At 45.2% G+C, this 17,912-nt stretch overlaps 1 protein-coding gene across 1 annotated transcript in view; it reads right to left on the reverse strand.

Annotated features, from left to right (window-relative positions):
* Window positions 1-9,944, reverse strand: part of HUNK (hormonally up-regulated Neu-associated kinase) — an 86,482-nt gene extending 76,538 nt beyond the window's left edge. The window contains exon 1 of the mRNA XM_037905217.2: window positions 9,223-9,944. Coding sequence (XP_037761145.1) covers window positions 9,223-9,480 — 258 coding nt within the window. The 5' untranslated portion in view covers window positions 9,481-9,944. The remainder of the gene's footprint in view (window positions 1-9,222) is intronic.
* Between the last annotated feature and the right edge of the window lie 7,968 nt (window positions 9,945-17,912).

The raw sequence follows: 17,912 nt of genomic DNA on the forward strand, positions 1-17,912 counted from the left end.
GCAGCTGCGGCCAGGGAAACTATGGAGGCGGAGGCAGCCAGAGAGGAGGCTACATACAGAAGGGCCATGGAAGAAAAAGAGAGTGAGCGGGAAGAAAAAAGAGAGAGAGCGAAAACACCAACTGGACATGCTAGAGTTGCAGAACCAGAACCCCCCAATCGCAACAACTGCCATCACTCCAAAAATCAGAACACTTATGTCCTGCATACAGTGAGGAGGACGATATTGCTGAATATCTGACTACCTTCGAAAGGCAGTGCATAATACATGAAATCCTTGATGATAAGAGTTCCTACCCTGCTCGCTGCACCACTGTGACGTTCTCCTGGTGTTATCTGGACTGCTGATCTGCTACGTCACTCCAATCCTTGACTCTGGGAGCGAGCCTTACCCTGCTCTGCTGTGAGAACCCCCACTCCTGAACTGTTCACGCACAGACTAAATATAAGGGAGTAATTCTTCACACAATGCAGTCAACCTGTGGAAATAATTGCCAGGGGATATTGTGAAGGCCAAAACTATAAGTGGGTTCAAAAAATATAAGTTCCTGGAGGATAGGTCCATCAATGGCTATTAGGCATGATGGTCAGGGATGCAACTCCATGCTCTGGATGTCCCTAAACCTCTGACTACTAGAAGCATGCAGTGGACAACAGCAGATGGATCACTCAATAATTGCCCTGTCCTGTTCATTCCCTCTGACACGTCTGACATTGGTCACTGTCGGACAACAGGATACTGGGTTAGATGTACGACTGATCAGACCCAGTATGGTCATTCTTATGTCTGTCTCACCCAGAAAAAGACTGGCTGCAATCTACAGCCTCTTCAAGTGTTTGCATATGGAACAGTAGGGTGGTGTTGGGATAGGTAGGTCATACGAGAGAGATAGAGACTTACCCTCTTATATACTGAATCTCCCAACATCCTTAGGTTTCAGAGTAGCAGCTGTGTTAGTATCCACACACACTTAAATGTAAATGGATGTTAATATAGCAGCCTATGTCTTTTCAGTCACAGTAAATTCTTGGCACATGATTGCCTTGGCTGGTCTAGAACAGACACTGTAACTGCCTCTCTGAGTGAGCCTCATTTAGACTCTATGGAAGCCAAATAGCACTTCTATGACTCAACACCTGCTGAGAAAATCTAAAGCCGTACTATTCCCTATACGCCTATTTCAATCATTCATAAGCACTTCAAAAGGTAAAGCAGGCCATGAAGTTCAAAAGAGAATGTGCCTGCTACAGTAGTATGTAATTCTGTAATCTGTATGCAGAGCAGTCTGTCATTGACAGACGACAGATTCTACAGGACCTGCTATGCAGGTGCTTTTTACAAATACTTGCTTCATTCACGGAGTACCTGCTGAGGGTTAATAGGAGTTTCCAGCTCTCTACAGAGTGCTTGTTCTTCCCACATATCCCACCCCTGCATTTCTAGGATTCTAAAATACACAAGTTAGCATTTGTTTGCTACAAAAATGTATTCTGAAAACAGAACTTCCCGTGAAAAGGCCACCTCTAATATTAGTCATTTTACCTCTATGGCAGAACCTAGAAAACTATATTTTTAGTAGCTACTTCCCACTGGGTAGTCAGCATTGTCATGCAAAACACTTGATTACCAGGACCTAAAAATGCACCTTTTTAAGATCAACAATATCTCTAAAGAAACCGATAAATAGGTTTTTCAGTGGGTTAGGAATCAAGCAACTCAATTTCTGCAACTACTTCTGTAGTGCCTAGACCTATCCCAGAATGAAATTAAATGTAATTTCAGCTCAAGTTCCTTTATATAACCTTCAGCACTAAAACATTCTCTAGCCCTAATATATTGTCATTCTGTGATACGACACAGAGGCTTTCATATATTTTATTAGAGTACATAATAGATCATCCAGCCTCCTCAATCTACTGAAAGTACAAACAGTCTCACTCAATTATATTCAAAGGGACATAGCCTTTTCTGTCTGCATTAATGCCATAAGGAATAATATCTTGTGAAATCTATTTCTGGCAAATTTTCATTGCTCAGTGGCTGGCCATTCTGAGTCTAAAGACACTGAGTTTGAGACTACCTCAGAAAATACCATGAGTGAGCCTCCTATCATTCATTGAATGACAATAGAGCTAACTCAACAAGGATTTCATCATCACAATTTAAGAATAAATCTAAATTAGCATGCTACCAAAAGAGAGACTGCTTCCTTAGAAGTAGCAAGAAAGATTGTCGGAACTGAGGAATCTTACAAATCAATCCTTTCCCCCAAAATTTTCAGATTGTAGGCTGTGATATTTTCATCTAAACAGCAATGGAAAAAAATAATCTGTTCAGTATTCTCCTGTGCTCAGCTTAAATGCATTTACTTGCATCAAGCATAACCAGTCCTTTTTCAAGACCAGAAAGTAATCACATGCCTGTTATTATGGAAACCTTAAACCACAAAAAGAACAGTAAAAGGTTTGACCTAAAACCCTCAAAAAGTAAAGACATTCATAGCTAAAGCTGTAAAATCTAACCTTAATTCACCCGGTTATGCCTAGGCATTTGCAAGAAGTACAGGACCAAATCCAGGTTATTTTACTCACAAGTGTAGTCCCATTAGTTTCAGCAAGACTACTCTAGGGAGTAGGGTAACCAGGATTTGGCCCAAAGTAATAAAATATCACAGGCTGTCTGAAGGTCCCTGAAACACCTACCGATGATGGGGTGAGGTAACCGCAGAGTTTTGGCATTTACTTTGTATTGCCTTGATCTTGTGCTATAACACAATTGCATCTGAACCTAGTTGGGGCCTCATTAATTCAAAAATGTAATGCCTAAGTACATACATTTATGAAACAATAATATGTATTAACTCCTCCAGAGCTATTGGGTCTCCTGCATCGTGCCTCTTTGGGTACCTTAATTTACTTGGAATTTGAAAAACTGTAATAGGCTCAGGTTGTGCCAATGCAGCCACCAAATATTAGCACTAAGCCTTCACATTTTTATGGCATTTTTACTGAAATTAAGTCAGTGCCCTTGCTCAATAACTGCTTTAAAAAACAACATCGACTGTCAATTTATTTTTCCTTTTTCTAAAATATATTAAGGGCACTAATCAGCATCATGGAATCATAGGCCTGAAAAATGTCAGTTTAGAAAAATACAGCAACTACCATTGATCCTGCAAACTGTTCCACATGAGAAGACCTTTATTCCAGCAGGAGCCTCTCTGAAGTCAGTGGGACTCCACCTACAGGCACACGTGTCTGCCCACACAGATCAGCTTACAGCTTTGAGCCCTAAATTATTTCTTTTTTAAATCTACATGGGCTAAAAGGTTTTACACAATGGTCTTCTGGCCGAGTGAGAGGGCTGTGCACTACCAGGTAGAATATCTGGATATTAGTCCAGACTCCAGACCCAGCTCAACATTCCCTCTTAACTGTACAATGAGACAAGTAAGATGTCACACCTAATGAACATTTCTTGCTAAGCAATCAGAAATGCAATTTGGAGGGGCAAGGGGAAATCAATAAAGTAACTGTCATATAGAGGCTGGTCGTATGTGCCTTAAAATAGAGCTCCTATTAACTTCAATGTGGCTTTGGCTGTCTGATCTGTGTAAGGAGTGCAGTATTGAACCCTTAGTCGTTTAAGGCAAGATTCTGGTACCCTTATGTTGAGTAGTACATTGCTCCTCAATTTGCCCCACTGCAGTCATTGAGAATTCTCAAGGAACTACTCAATATAAGGCTGGTAGATTCCAGCCCTAAAAAATTAAGGCTTGATGAATGAATAAATTAATCTGCCTCTTAATATATTACCAGGCACGTGGGGAAGGACATTGACATAGCAACAAACTACTTAAGTAAAACTTCCCTTTTTACTAACCCATCTCCTGTGCACTGGTGTCATTCCCTTCCCACTTTTATTTCTCCTCCCCAAGTGATACTCTCTTCCAATTTCATTCATGGAGGTGCTTGCTCTAATCTCCTCCCCAAAACCCCACACACCAAGCAAAGGAGTCCAGGAAAGCAGATGTTTGTCTTTCCCACCTCGTGCTGCAGGCTGGGCTCTGTGTAAGCTGGCTGGAGGCTACATCAGAAGTTCAGTAGAGGAGTATGAACAGGAGAGCTGCGTGTTCATCAGCTCCATACAGGGGCTGAAGTTCAGGTCTGGGGTCATGCGTGCACCTGAAAGGGAACAGTGTTGCAGCTCTTTGTTCCCAGGGCAAACAGTAGATATGAGAAAACTGATCTGGCTAAAGTTCAACCTTTTGGGGGTTCAGAGAAGTTCAAGTAACTATCATTATTATTTATTATTTCCATACACTCCTGCTCTTCCTTAGTTTCAGCCAGAAATAAAAGTGGAAATGCCAAATATCACAGGAATTTTCCCTGTACTTCCAACTCCAGTATTCCAAATTGTACTCCAATTCTCACCAAAACATTCTGATTACTCAGGCAAAGAGGTTCGCGTGAGTTTTGGATAATAACTTTAGAGGCTTACTTGACACAAGCCAGCCAGGGCTTAGAATGCCAGGGAGGTGGAATACTCAGCCTCTAAAGAAAGATGGATGTCTTGAACACTCAACGTCAATGCTTCTGTCCAATCTGAGGGCAACACTGACAGGCTCAGAAGAAAGTCACATCTAGTTCTCCACTGTATGAAAGATGCTGATCCCAGAAAACAACTTGGGGACTCAAGGTTGGGGGCCCTGACAGGTGTAAAGCAACTTGCCTGTCCACAAATAAGGACACTAGCCCACATAACTGAAAAAGCTGTTTCTCCAACACTTTTCACTGTTTGTTTCTTTTGTTATAATTGCTGTTATTCAAGACAATAAAGAAACTGTGGGTCTGGAAACTGAGACAGCGGGGCCAATGGTGGGTCTCTCTCTCTTTTTTTTTTTTCTTTTTTTTTTTTTTTCTTTTTTTTTTTTTTCTTTTTTTTGTTAACACACTAAAGTAAATATAGCAATCCAGAAAAGGGGAGGCGGGAAGGGCATGCATGTGTAGGTGTCTTTTATCAACCAGAGGATTAGATGTATTTGTTACTGAGGAGAAGCATGAGGTTGGTAACAGAAGAGAGCAGGGAAGGAATTTTTTTTGCACTCCTATAATATCATAATCACTAACCCTATTATTGATCCCATGGTGAGTTTCAGGGCAAGTCTCATGTTAAATTTCAGCCCATAACAAATTTCTTTTACAACTGGAGTTAAAAACTTGAGCACAGGAACTTATAATGGAAATTATGACAATCTTAATGATAGCTGCATTTACAGTGCCACTAAAATTAGAGTACATTATACTCTTGTCATTTGCTTACCGTGATCTAACTGGTTAAAATAAGCTGTCAAACCCACTCTGAACAACTGTAGAGAAAACTCTTTTTAGGATTTTTTAATCCATTTTATTATTGTTTGTATTTGTTTGCATTACAGTAGCACTAAGAGGCACCAATGCAGGTTGGGGCCCCATTGCATGAAGCACCATACACAGTAAAACAGCCATTGCCCCAAAAGAGTATACAGTCTCAATAGACAGTGGAAGGCTAGGAAGTGAAATAGAGGCTTACTGAGATGAAGTGACTTGCCCACAACCCCCAGTAGCAATGCTGGGACTAAAACCGAAGTCTCCTGAAACCCCATGTAGTATTTTAGCCACTAGTTCTCAACCCATTTACCAGTATGGGCCGCATATGCAGCTCTCTGTGTATTATGGGGGCCACATCCACACAATATATATTATACCTGTACGGCCCTGAGGATGTCACATGGGTCGCAGCTGTGTGCTGATTGGGCCACGGGTTGAGAACCACTGCATTAGACCAATGTGTCTCCAAAGTAAGCCTCCATTTTTGTTACTTAACTATATTTCCATAGGCTGCTTGTAAAAATTAAAAAGATTTTAAAAGGCTTATGTAAAAACCTTCCTTCGAAAGACGTTTCAGGTCGGTGTGGGACACCAACAGTCATTTTTTCATCACTTGTTGCACATAACTAGAAAGGCCAGATTATCTCAAAATTAATAGTTTTGCATTAGCTGGAAGGTGCTCCTTTTTTGGGTGTTTGCCGCCATATCCATTTTATCAGGACACATTTTATGCAATAGCCCAATACACCCATGATGATAATTCCTTTGGCTTCATGGAGTTACGTCAGGAATAAATTCAGCTCAATAAGTCCAATAAGGTTTTAGTAATCACAAAGTGTCCTGCATTAGACAAGTCTGGGTGTTCTCCATTGACAAACTGGCTAGAAAAAGGCAGAGATTTATGGGCTCAGAAAAGGGCAGACTAATTGTATTGCACTTTGTCAACAAGCTGGTTTTCCTCCAATGCTCCTAGTACTGACAAACCAAGTAGTTACGTTCTTAATAATATTAGTGACCTCATGTTTGATTGCTGTAGGATCTGGAATTGGAAAAAGTACAAAGAAAGGCAACAAAAATTATTCAGTGTATGGAAGTGCTTCCATATGAGGAAATATTCAAGAGACTGGGACCATTCAGCATGAAAAAGAGATGAATAAGGGGGGATATGATAAAGGTCAATAAAATCATGTATGGTGTGAAGAAAATGAATAAGGAAGTTTACCCCTTCCCATAACATAAGAACCAGCGTTCACGCAATGAAATTAGTAGGCAACAGCTTTAAAAACAAACAAAAGGAAGTACTTCTTCACACAACACACAGTCAACCTGTGGAACTCATTGCCAGAGAATGTTACGAAGGCCAAAAGTATAACTGGGTTCAAAAAATAATTAGATAAGTTCCTAGAGTATAGATCCACCAATGGCTATTAGCTAAGACAGCCAGGGACCCAACCGCCGTGCTCTGGGTATTCCTAAACCTTGGACTGCCAAAAGCTGGGACTGGATGACAGGAATGGATCGCTCAGTAATTGCCCTATTCATTCCCTCTGAAGCATGACACCAGCCACTGTCAGAAGACAGAATACTGAGCTACATGGACGATTGGTCAGACCCAGCAAGGCCATTCTTATATTCTTATGCTAAAAGATTCTGTATAAGATAGTAATAAACAAACAAAAGTGAGTCTCCATGAGATGACTTCATCTCTTACTAATGTCCTCTAAAAACTAAACTGCTACACCTTCCAGTGTGTGACAATGTCAACAACTTCTAATCATAAACACAGTCCACCCAAAAAACCCTAGCTCTCATTTCAATAAGCAAATAGTATCTGTCTTGCTTGCAGACACACGAAATTACACAGAGCGGCCAATACTGCGACAGTTTAAGAGGCTGTGTTCTTTACCACAATGTTTAAAGCATATTTATAACTAAAAGCAAAAGGGGAAGATAGAGAATTGAATAGTCTATATTGTATTATAGTGATTAAGACATTAAAAAAAACCCAAAATCTATAATTATCAAAAATCTTCGTTTATTGACAAACTGAAAATACTATTTTTGTGTTGAATGTTTAGAGAGTCAAACTAGTCACAAAGTTCAGTATACTATAAATTCAGATATTTTCTTTTCACTGTCATATAGAACCACATTTATTTTTTCTTAGGCATAAAATGATATCTATCAATGGAAGTGACCCTCAGAGACCCCATGATTTTTCATTTTGCACCTCTGGGTGCTGTATTAATAGCCCTCCTGCAGACACAAGTACCCATCTATCTAAATAGTAGCGCACAAGCATAATGCCCAGCCAATGAGCCTCAATCCAGATAGAGGGACTGCCTCTAGCAAAAAGGACAATCTAATCAATTGCTGTCCTTTCAATCACAGGTAACTTCAGTCCTAGTGGGAGCATCTCTCTGCTGAGATTGCCAGCAATTATACCAATTGGGATGTCGGGAGGGAATGGCGTGGCAGACCCTTATCTGCTCCCTGCAGAACTGGGAATACCAAATTCATTTCACATACCGCAACCAAATCCCAGGAACAAATACAATCTGCAAGAGAGCTGTCCACAACATGCCAGCAACAAGGAGAGGGGGAAGTTGCCTCAGTTCGCCATTAAATAAGTGGAGTTGACCCAAAACTCAAAATGGAAAAGTGCATTCTCCTTGTGAGCGGCTAGCAGGAGAGCTGCTCTCCAAGTGTAGAGAGAAGCTGCCCATGGGCGAGGTGGAGGGGGGAGTGAGGGGAGGAGAATTTAAACACAAATACAGTAACACTGCGGTATCACAGCTGTAAATGGAAGCCTCTGGGGCCATAGCTATAGGGAGACTGCAATAGTCCTTGCCAGAAGAGGGGCTGGTTTAAGAGGGATCTCCTCCGGGGGGGAGGGGGAGAGTAAACTGGGGGAGCTGCCCCTTCTAGTAAGTCTGCGGGGAATGGAGGGGCGCCAGCCCTTTGAGCACACTGGAATGAGACGAGAGTGGGGAGTTGCCCTCGGGAGTCTAGTTGGTGGGGGTGCACAGAAGGGAGCTGTGCCTGTGCCCAGGGTGGGTGTGGCTGGGGAGGGACAGTGGGGAGCTGCCCCTGTGGTTGGGATGGGGTGTACAGCGGTGAGTTGCCCCGTGGTGGTGGTGCACAGTGGGGAGCTACCCAGTGGTTAGGGTGAGTGTGGTGGATGGATAGTGGGAGCTGCCTCCGGGACCGGGGGTGCATAGTGTGGGGTAGCTCCCCTCGGGATCGGGGTGCAAGGCGGGGGGGGGGGACTACCCCCGTGGAGCGGGGTCGTGGGTGCATAGTGGGGGAGCTCCCCCCGGGATCGGGGTTCATGGCGGGGGGGGAGCTGCACCCCGGGGAGCGGGGTCGGGGGTGCATAGCGGAGGAGCTCCCCCCGGGATCGGGGTGCATGGCGGGGGGAGCTGCCCGCCGGGGAGCGGGGTCGGGGTGCATGGGGGGAACTGCCCCCCGGGGAGCGGGGTCGGGGTGCAGCTGCCCGCCGGGGAGCGGGTCGGGGGTGTACGGGGGGGAAGCTGCCCCGCGGGGAGCGGGGTCGGGGTGCATGGACGGAGCTGCCGTCCGGGGAGCGGGGTCGGGGGTGCATAGTGGGGGAGCTCCCCCCGGATCGGGGTGCATGGCGGGGGGAGCGGGGTCGGGGGTGCATAGTGGGGGAGCTCGCCCCGGGGAGCGGGGTGCATGGCGGGGGGAGCTGCCCCGCGGAGAGGGGTTCGGGGTGCATGGCGAGGGGAGCTGCCCGCGGGGAGGGGGCCGGGGTGCATGGCGGGGGGAGCGGCCGGGGCTGGGAAGGATGCGTAGCTGGAGGGAAGTGGCGGGGGAGCGGAGGGGTCGGTACCTTCTCGCCGGTCACCACATGCAGCCCCTCGCGCACTTTGGCGAAGGACCCCTCTCCCAGCTTCCTGCCGATGAGGTAGTTGCCGACGCGCTTGGTGTGCTGGAAGTCGCGGAGCCGCTCCCGCGCCCCGGCTGCGCTGACCCAGGCGGGCAGGAAACTTCCCTCCGAGCCCAGCGGCGGCTTCCTCGGCTCCCCGCCCTCGCCGAACCCCGCCGCCGGCGGCTCGCTCAGCAGCCCGTCGCCCGCCGCCGCCGGCATCCTCCCGCCCCGGCTGCGCCTCTGCCCTGCCCGCCGCTACTGCCGCCGCCGCCGGGCACCTTCCCTCGGCATCGGGGCCAGTCCCGCCCCTGCAGAGCCCCCCGCGGCCGGCGGCGGCGGGCGCCCGCTCCCAGCTCTGCGAGCCCCGCGGAGAGGCTGCGGCCAGGCGCTCGCCTCCCGAGCGCACGTGGGGCTGGCGGGATGCTGGGGCGGGGGCTGCTCAGGCGCCTGCTTGAGGCAAAGAGAAAAGTTCCTCCGACCAGCCGCGGGCTGGATTGGGGGGTAGGTGGGGCGGCCGCTCCAGCACGATCCTCTCCGGAGAGCGCCGGCAACAATGCAACGTGCAGCCAGCCCAGCAACTACTGAAGGCGAGCGTGCAAGGCTGGCACACAGCGCATCACGTTGAAGAGCAAGCGAGAGCCAGCTCCCGCAGATCAATTGTCTCCAGTCCCCGTGCGAGCCGGTTTCCCTATTGGGTCCGTCTCGCTTTACCCCTCCCCTCTGTCTGTGTGTGTCTCCCTCCCTCGCTCTGTGCCGAGAGAGGTGCTTTCTCTTTCCTTGAGGCGCCCTCTCGGATGGGGGAGGGGGGGGAAGCCTAATTCCGTTTGAATGTGCAGTAATTTAATCCGATCGCACGCGGCGGGAACAGATGTGATCTAAACTCAGCACAGCAGCCTGAACATTTTCAAACCCTGGTCGCCCCTCCTTCCCCCTCTGCTAGTGCAGGGCTCTCGAAACAGAACACCCCCAAACCCCTCTCCCAGAGAGAAAAGCCACCTGAAAGTCATGACAGTGCACCTCTCTCTGTATAATTAGACTGCAAATCCCAGCTCCCAGCCGGATACAGACATTCGACGTGGTTTCTTTTTCTGGACATGTATGTGTGTGGTTTTATTTTCTCCTTATGCTTTATTCTTGCTTGAGAATATTTGTATCCTGCGCCGCTTTCCCCACCTTTCTACTTGTGAACACTTCAGGGTGTGTGTGTTTTTCACTCCTTTGTTGGTGGAATGTGCTCCAGAGCTGAGATCGTGACAGCTCTGCTATTGAGTGCATGAATACCCCCCCCCCCCCCCCACGACGTTGTTAAAAAATCCTGAGAGTGCCAATGTAGTTCCTATGCAGCTTTTCGATGTACCACCCTTTTGCTTCAGTTCAAATTATTACTTTATTTACAGGTGGGTTCTACATTTCTAAGTTCTCTACCCTGCTTTTGTTTTTATCAATTAATTCAAAGTTGCATTTTACAACATAACTTTATTTGGTATAGTTTCTTTCCTATAAACTGTATCCTAAAATGTTTTACAGTGCTTCATAATACACCTGCCTGCAGTATTAGGTAAAACAAGAGGGCAGACAGACATGGAGGCATGGGTTCTGATCCCCCGCCCCCTTAGTGGAGCGTGGAGAGAGGGCAATCCTTTCTGTACAGATCTTCCTCATTCCAGGCAAAAGGAGAAAACAAATCAGACTGTTCCATTCTCCTCCCTTCCCCTCTTTTGTACACAGTATGTGCAGGTATTTACAGAGGCAATCAGGGACATATACAAGGGAGGATAATAGAATCTAGAGATTTAAAAGACCTATTGGATCAGCAATGCACTGAGGTCCTGATCCTAAAGCTAAGCACCCCTCAACTTACACTGAAGTCCCTGGGAGTTGAGGACATTCAGTACCTCACTCAGGGACTGAATTCCTGTGTACACATAAAAGACTTCCTGAGCTGGCCCAGAAGGTCACTGACCTCTTCTCATTTAAATTCCTACCTAAACCTTCCCTGTACCATGACACCCACAAGAAATCAAAGATGTTTCTCTTTATTTACACTTAAAAAGTCAAAATAGTTTTGCTCCACCATGTACACTAACCTTTGCTAAGTAACTGAATAATGTTTTAGTTGTTACCCCAGTGCTTCCTCCAGTCCATTTACACCCTGCTGGTTTGCTGCCCCCTACCTTGTGTTATGTGTCTGAAACTGATTTGTAAGCTCTTTGCCTCAGAGTACAAACAAGAAACTGCCCCAATTTAGCATAGTATTAGAGACTGTGAAATAATGAATACTGAGAAAACCCTTCCCCCTCTGTGTGCAGGGTAGAGTCATTCCCCCAACAAGGCTACATCAGATATTATATTATTGGTGAAAAGATAAGTTTTCAGCTGAGATTTCAAATGAGATGGAAAAGTAATGAGGGGAAATATGGACAGGAACTGAACAGAAGGGTCTAACACCAATAGAGCTTATTTTGATGGTTTCCTTTTGGTTTTAAAATATACACACATCGCATGCTCTGGGTACATTTACAGTATTACAATATACCCGAACAGAAAATAACAACCAAATTACCCACCAGCTCTCAATTCCCACCCCTTTTCCAGAACTATATCCTTCCCTTAAGGAAAAGTCTGGGAGAACAAATGGCTCTTTCAGCTTGTCCTGAAGTTTAACACTTTCAGGCTCTGGCATGCCAAACCAGGGAACAAATTCCACTGCTGATGATATCTCACCAAGATTGACCTGCTCATGCCCCCTTTCAGTTAAACCAAGAGAGACGATATCTTGAATGCAGCTGGTTAGCTCAACTGTGGTGGTATGAAATAGGAGAGAATCTGTGTGACAGTCCAGAGAAGGTGTCAGTGCAAGATGAGCAGAAGGAGCAGAAAGGGAGTAGAGAGAAAGATAAAGTCCATGGAACAGGCAGCAGTAAGTTCATGGAGGGTTTTAAAAACAAGGAAGATTGATATTCTCTGCCCATGCAAATAATCTGGCCCTGACCAACTTTCCACACTTCAAACAAACCACACAGCACTCCCAGTTCCTCCCAACTCTAGCAAATCACATGGAGCTGATAAACTCCCTTTCCCCCTCCCCCACTTCAGATATAAGTGTTGTAGCTATTCCCTGACTTGGAGCAGAAAGTGGGAATGCTTCAGGACCATCCTCTTCATTCACACCAAAAGTGTTAAGCCCTGCGTGCTCCACCATTGGGAACAGATTGTCAGGAGGAGGGACACCTTCCGTGACTGACACCAGGTCTACACTAGAAAATTTTGCAGGTATAGCAACGTTGGCTGGAGCTGTGATTTTTTTGTGACATTTTTATATTGGCAAAAGCCAATGTGGATGTGGTTAGGCTGGCATAGAAGTCTTTTTCGCAGCATAGCTCATTTTATTTGGGCAGCTGTAATAAGGTATACCAGCAAAAGCAGTCCAGTGTAGATGAGGTTAGACAAGGCCTTAGGGACTTGCTGTGTTCAGGGAAATGGCCTTAGGAAACCACTTCCCAGCTGACAGCAGGCATTAGGAGAATTACCCACTATCTGAACATGTGAGGAGTACAGCTGGCCAAATAACTGATTTTTTAGTTTTCTGGCCGTTCTGAAACATCTAAAAAAAGTGGTTTCGTTTGGGTCGAATTGAAACCTTTCTGAATTTTCAGCAAATTGAAATGTCAGAAATTTTTCATTTGGGGTCAAACAAAACATTTTGTTTCAGGCATTTTTAACATAGGCAAAGGCAACGAACAACTACACACACAGAATTGGAAGAGGATGAAGAACCTCCCTCCTAACTTCTAGCCCAGTGGTTAGAGTACTCACCTGAGATTGTCACAGACCAACCCAGAGCAGGAAGCAGAACCTAGATCTTACTACTACCAAGTGAATACTCTTACTACCAGGCTAGAGGGTATTCCAGAGCGAGGCTCACTCAGTCTTTCTTGTGGCAGCCGTTCCACTTGAATAGTGGAGTAGTCATTGGGCCAGAAACAGGCAATTGCCAGGTGTTTAGAGCACTTACCTGGAAAGGTGAAGACCTAAGTTCTGCTCCAGAATGGGGATTTGAACCTGGGTCTACATCCCAGGTGAGTGCCCTAACCACTAAGCTAAAGATAATAAGGGTAGAACCTCTCCTTCCTCCTCAGTTTTGTAAATGGCACCTAAATCAATTTGTTAGTCTCTAAGGCAGTGGTTCTTAACCTTTACTGCAGCCTGCACCCCTTTGGTTCTCAAAATATGTTCTCGCACCCCTTGTCAAAAACCAAATTTGTTCTTGCATCCCTTATCAAAAATCGTTGAAGTAGGTCAGTTCTTTAAACCTAGATATATTTTTGTTTGTATATTGCAGTAATCATTAAAAAATATATAATGTTAATAAATACATAGGTGTGATTAAACAAAGTAGTTGTACTTACGTGCCTGTGCTTAATTTGTGTTTTCGATGATTTACCTTCTAAAAAAATCTAGCATGTCTCGCACCCCCAGAAAGGGCATCTTGCACCCCTGGGGGTGCATGCACCCTAGGTTAAGAACCATGGCTCTAAGGTGCCACAAGGACTCCACGTTATTTTTGCTGATACAGACTAACACGGCTACCACTCTGAAACCTAAACCCCTTTGTGACTCTAGCCTAGAAAATCAAAGCATTTAGTTTTGGAAATGCATCAACATTTCTGAATTTTTTTTTTGTTTTGATTGAAACAATTTGCCAAAATCAACAAGAAATTGCAAAATGTTTCAGTTGACGTGAATCTGCATTTTTTTGGCAAAAAAGGTTTCAGCCAAAAAATTTCACCCAGGTTTAGTCAGGAGCATAACAGGTGGAAAACTCATCTGGCCATTGGGATACACTTTAAGGGAGGGGCATATATTACTGTGTTTGTACACACAAGATAAAGATACATGTCAGCTAACATGTATGTAGCTAACAAATGTAGTTTTGGTCACTGTGGATAGAGAGTTCAATAGATGTTAAGCATATACAGTCATTTAAACTTTCAAAAATATTTTTTTTAAATGAATGTTGCAGAGACCATGAGAGGAACCCTGAAAGGGCCTGGTGACTGTTTTTAAATTTTACTAAACTTGGGAACTAAATAGCTTGACAGTCTCTTTTTAAACAGGGAAGCCTCTCACCTCTCTCTGGTTTTTATCCTATCCAGCTGTGCCCATCAGGGTGCAGTCTGGATGTAAGGGGATTGCTGGGATCAAAGGCTGCATTTATTTCTGTCAGTGCTTTAATTTAAATTTAACTCCTGTGTGCTTCAATCTGAGCTGTAGTTATCCTAGGTAATGACATTTTCTGACTAACTGTTGAAATTACTAATGAATTAAAGGTACCAGCATAGTTACAGGTTGAAAAAGGTGTTATAACCAGCTACTAAAAATAAGTAAGATCCAGATTTCTTCCCACAAACGCAAAGAAATTCAAAGTTGTTTTGTCCTTCACTAACTTCATTGTTCTAAAATATTGCAGTAGAATATGTCTCAATCAGTGCTATGAGATCTTTATAACAGCTAGGAACAACTGGGTCATTTAGGCCTCGGTCCTGCAACAGACACCGCTGCAGGGTCAAACCCCATGGGAGCCTTAGCACAAAGTTTAATCATTAACCTCTTAGCTACTTCATTTTGCTACACTTGTAAAAGCAGCATTCTAGGCACTTTTATCTAGCAGTTGAAGCAGTAGATTGGATGCTGAGACATCTAGATTCTATTCCCAACTCTGCCACTGGTTCTTTCCATGACTTTGGCTAATATATGTGGGCTTTCTGTGCCTCAAGCTATGTCTACACTGCAATATAAGCACAGGGTCAAACACAGGCTTGAGCCCAAACCTGCCCTTCTATCTACACAGAGCTCTGTATGACTTAGACCCTGACCCCAACAACGCACAGGATGGGTGGGTTCAAGCATGGGTCCTGCTAGGACTCAGGCCCAAACTCCATTATTTTGCAGTGTGGATGCAGCTTGGGTCTATGCCCCCTGAACTCGGCCCCTAAGAGTCTGCCAATGCTATCCCACAATCCTACTGATTGTTGTTTGTCCTCTCTATTGCAAGGGTAGTCAATCAACTCCCAACAAATGGTAGCAAACCCCGTCCCCCCTTGTTCAAGTACAGTAGCGTCCATTTTATTCTGACCTCTGAACTGCAAACACAATGAACCTTCTCCTGCGTTTGAAATGGCCACCGACCAGAGGAAGACCTTTACCAAGTGTGCTGCTTCCTGGTCATGGGGGTTATGGTGTATCTCTGGTGCGAGGCAAGCAACAAGCGTGATTTTACTAAGAGCACCAGGAATGACTACACATACCAAGAGACAGCAAAGAAGCTGGCAGTGTTGGCGATTCACTGGACCAATGCAGGAGGAGGATTAAGTGACTCAGGACTGACTACTGGAAAGTTAGAGATGAGAACTGCACTTCTAGGAACTCACCAGAATCCTGCCCCTTTTATGCAGCGTTTGACTGGGTGCTGGCTACCGAGCTCGGGCTGCCAATTTTGGTTGGATGTATTCCTGGAGACTTCATCACATGACATAATCTTTAATTAAAGATTAATCTTTACTGCTGGGGACTCCAGGCCAATCCTGTCGCTGTGGAGTTCTTTGCAAGTCCACATTAGCGTGTGTATTTGCATGCAGTCATAAAAGGCTCTATCAGAAGCCATGGGGAGGCAGTAATCCATGTGGACACTAACGGAGCATCCTGCTGATTCCTGCAGGAACTTTATCCCAATCCTGGGTGCTGACAACTGCAAACATATGCCCCTAGCAGGAACTCCAGAGAGATAGTCACATTTTAGGGAAGGGTGTATTTTCCAAGGCCACTGTGGTAGCTGGCCAGCCCTCTCCACTCGTAGCTGTGCTTTTCAGTTACCATAAGTTTGAATATTTCAGTGGCATACATGGCTGGCTTGCCACCAGAAGCTGGGAATAAAGTCTCTCTTTGTTTCAGGAACCACAAGAATTGTTATGTCCTCCAAAATGTGGAATGCCTGAAATGATAAAGAAGGCTTACATACTACACCACAGCCACCCACTTCCCCCAGAGCGGTCGCAATTTTTAAACAAAATTGTGATTTTTAACTTACCATTCTGTGGGCACTCTTTTCATTGTGATTAACCCAGTTCTGTTCACGGAGTTTTGGGGATCTGAAGCATTCCTCTGACAATATACTGACATTCAGTTTTGCAAAGTATCATTTTTTGTCCCTGAGATTCTACAAGGATTGGCTTGTTGTTTTTTGTTTGGTTGGGGGAAAGCGGGTTGTGCTCTTGCACTGAATCATTTGTAAATAACTGAGACAATAATGCTCTGTTTTATGTCTGCTTGCAGGCACCTCTAGCTCTACTGGCCATTGTACCCAGTAGATCGCACATACACCAGCCAAGCCTGGGTCTCCATAGAGTTATGGACCAGTCCAAGAGGAAGTGATTTCCATGATGAACTTAGGGTTGACATTCTGAACATGGCCAACAAGCATGTGCAATACCAGAAAGAGAAGGATTCATGGCAAGGGAAGAGGCAAGTAGAGAGGCACAGGCAGGCTGCAAAGCCTGAGGACAGAATTGCAGTGTGGGAACAGGTTTCAGAGTAACAGCCGTGTTAGTCTGTATTCGCAAAAAGAAAAGGAGTACTTGTGGCACCTTAGAGACTAACCAGTTTATTTGAGCATAAGCTTTCGTGAGCTACAGCTCACTTCATCGGATGCATACTGTGGAAACTGCAGAAGACATTATATACACAGAGACCATGAAACAATACCTCCTCCCACCCCACTCTCCTGCTGGTAATAGCTTATCTAAAGTGATCATCAAGTTGGGCCATTTCCAGCACAAATCCAGGTTTTCTCACCCTCCGCCCCCCCCCCCACACACACACACACACAAACTCACTCTCCTGCTGATAATAGCTCATCCAAAGTGACCACTCTCTTTACAATGTGTATGAAAATCAAAGTGGGCCATTTCCAGCACAAATCCAGGTTTTCTCACCCCCCCCCCGCCAAAACACACACACACAAACTCACTCTCCTGCTGGTAATAGCTTATCCAAAGTGACCACTCTCCCTACAATGTGCATGATAATCAAGGTGGGCCATTTCCAGCACAAATCCAGGTTTTCTCACCCCCCCACCCCCATACACACACAAACTCACTCTCCTGCTGGTAATAGCTCATCCAAAGTGACCACTCTCCCTACAATCAAGGTGGGCCATTTCCAGCACAAATCCAGGTTTTCTCACCCCCCCCCTCCCCACAAACTCACTCTCCTGCTGGTAATAGCTCATCCAAACTGACCACTCTCCTTACAATGTGTATGATAATCAAGGTGGGCCATTTCCAGCATAAATCCAAGTTTAACCAGAACGTCTGAGGGGGGGGTAGGAAAAAACAAGGGGAAATAGGCTACCTTGCATAATGACTTAGCCACTCCCAGTCTCTATTTAAGCCTAAATTAATAGTATCCAATTTGCAAATGAATTCCAATTCAGCAGTTTCTCGCTGGAGTCTGGATTTGAAGTTTTTTTATTGTAAGATAGCGACCTTCATGTCTGTAATTGCGTGACCAGAGAGATTGAAGTGTTCTCCGACTGGTTTATGAATGTTATAATTCTTGACATCTGATTTGTGTCCATTTATTCTTTTACGTAG

Source organism: Chelonia mydas, chromosome 1 (assembly GCF_015237465.2).
Source record: "Chelonia mydas isolate rCheMyd1 chromosome 1, rCheMyd1.pri.v2, whole genome shotgun sequence".
Classification (NCBI taxonomy): domain Eukaryota; kingdom Metazoa; phylum Chordata; order Testudines; family Cheloniidae; genus Chelonia; species Chelonia mydas.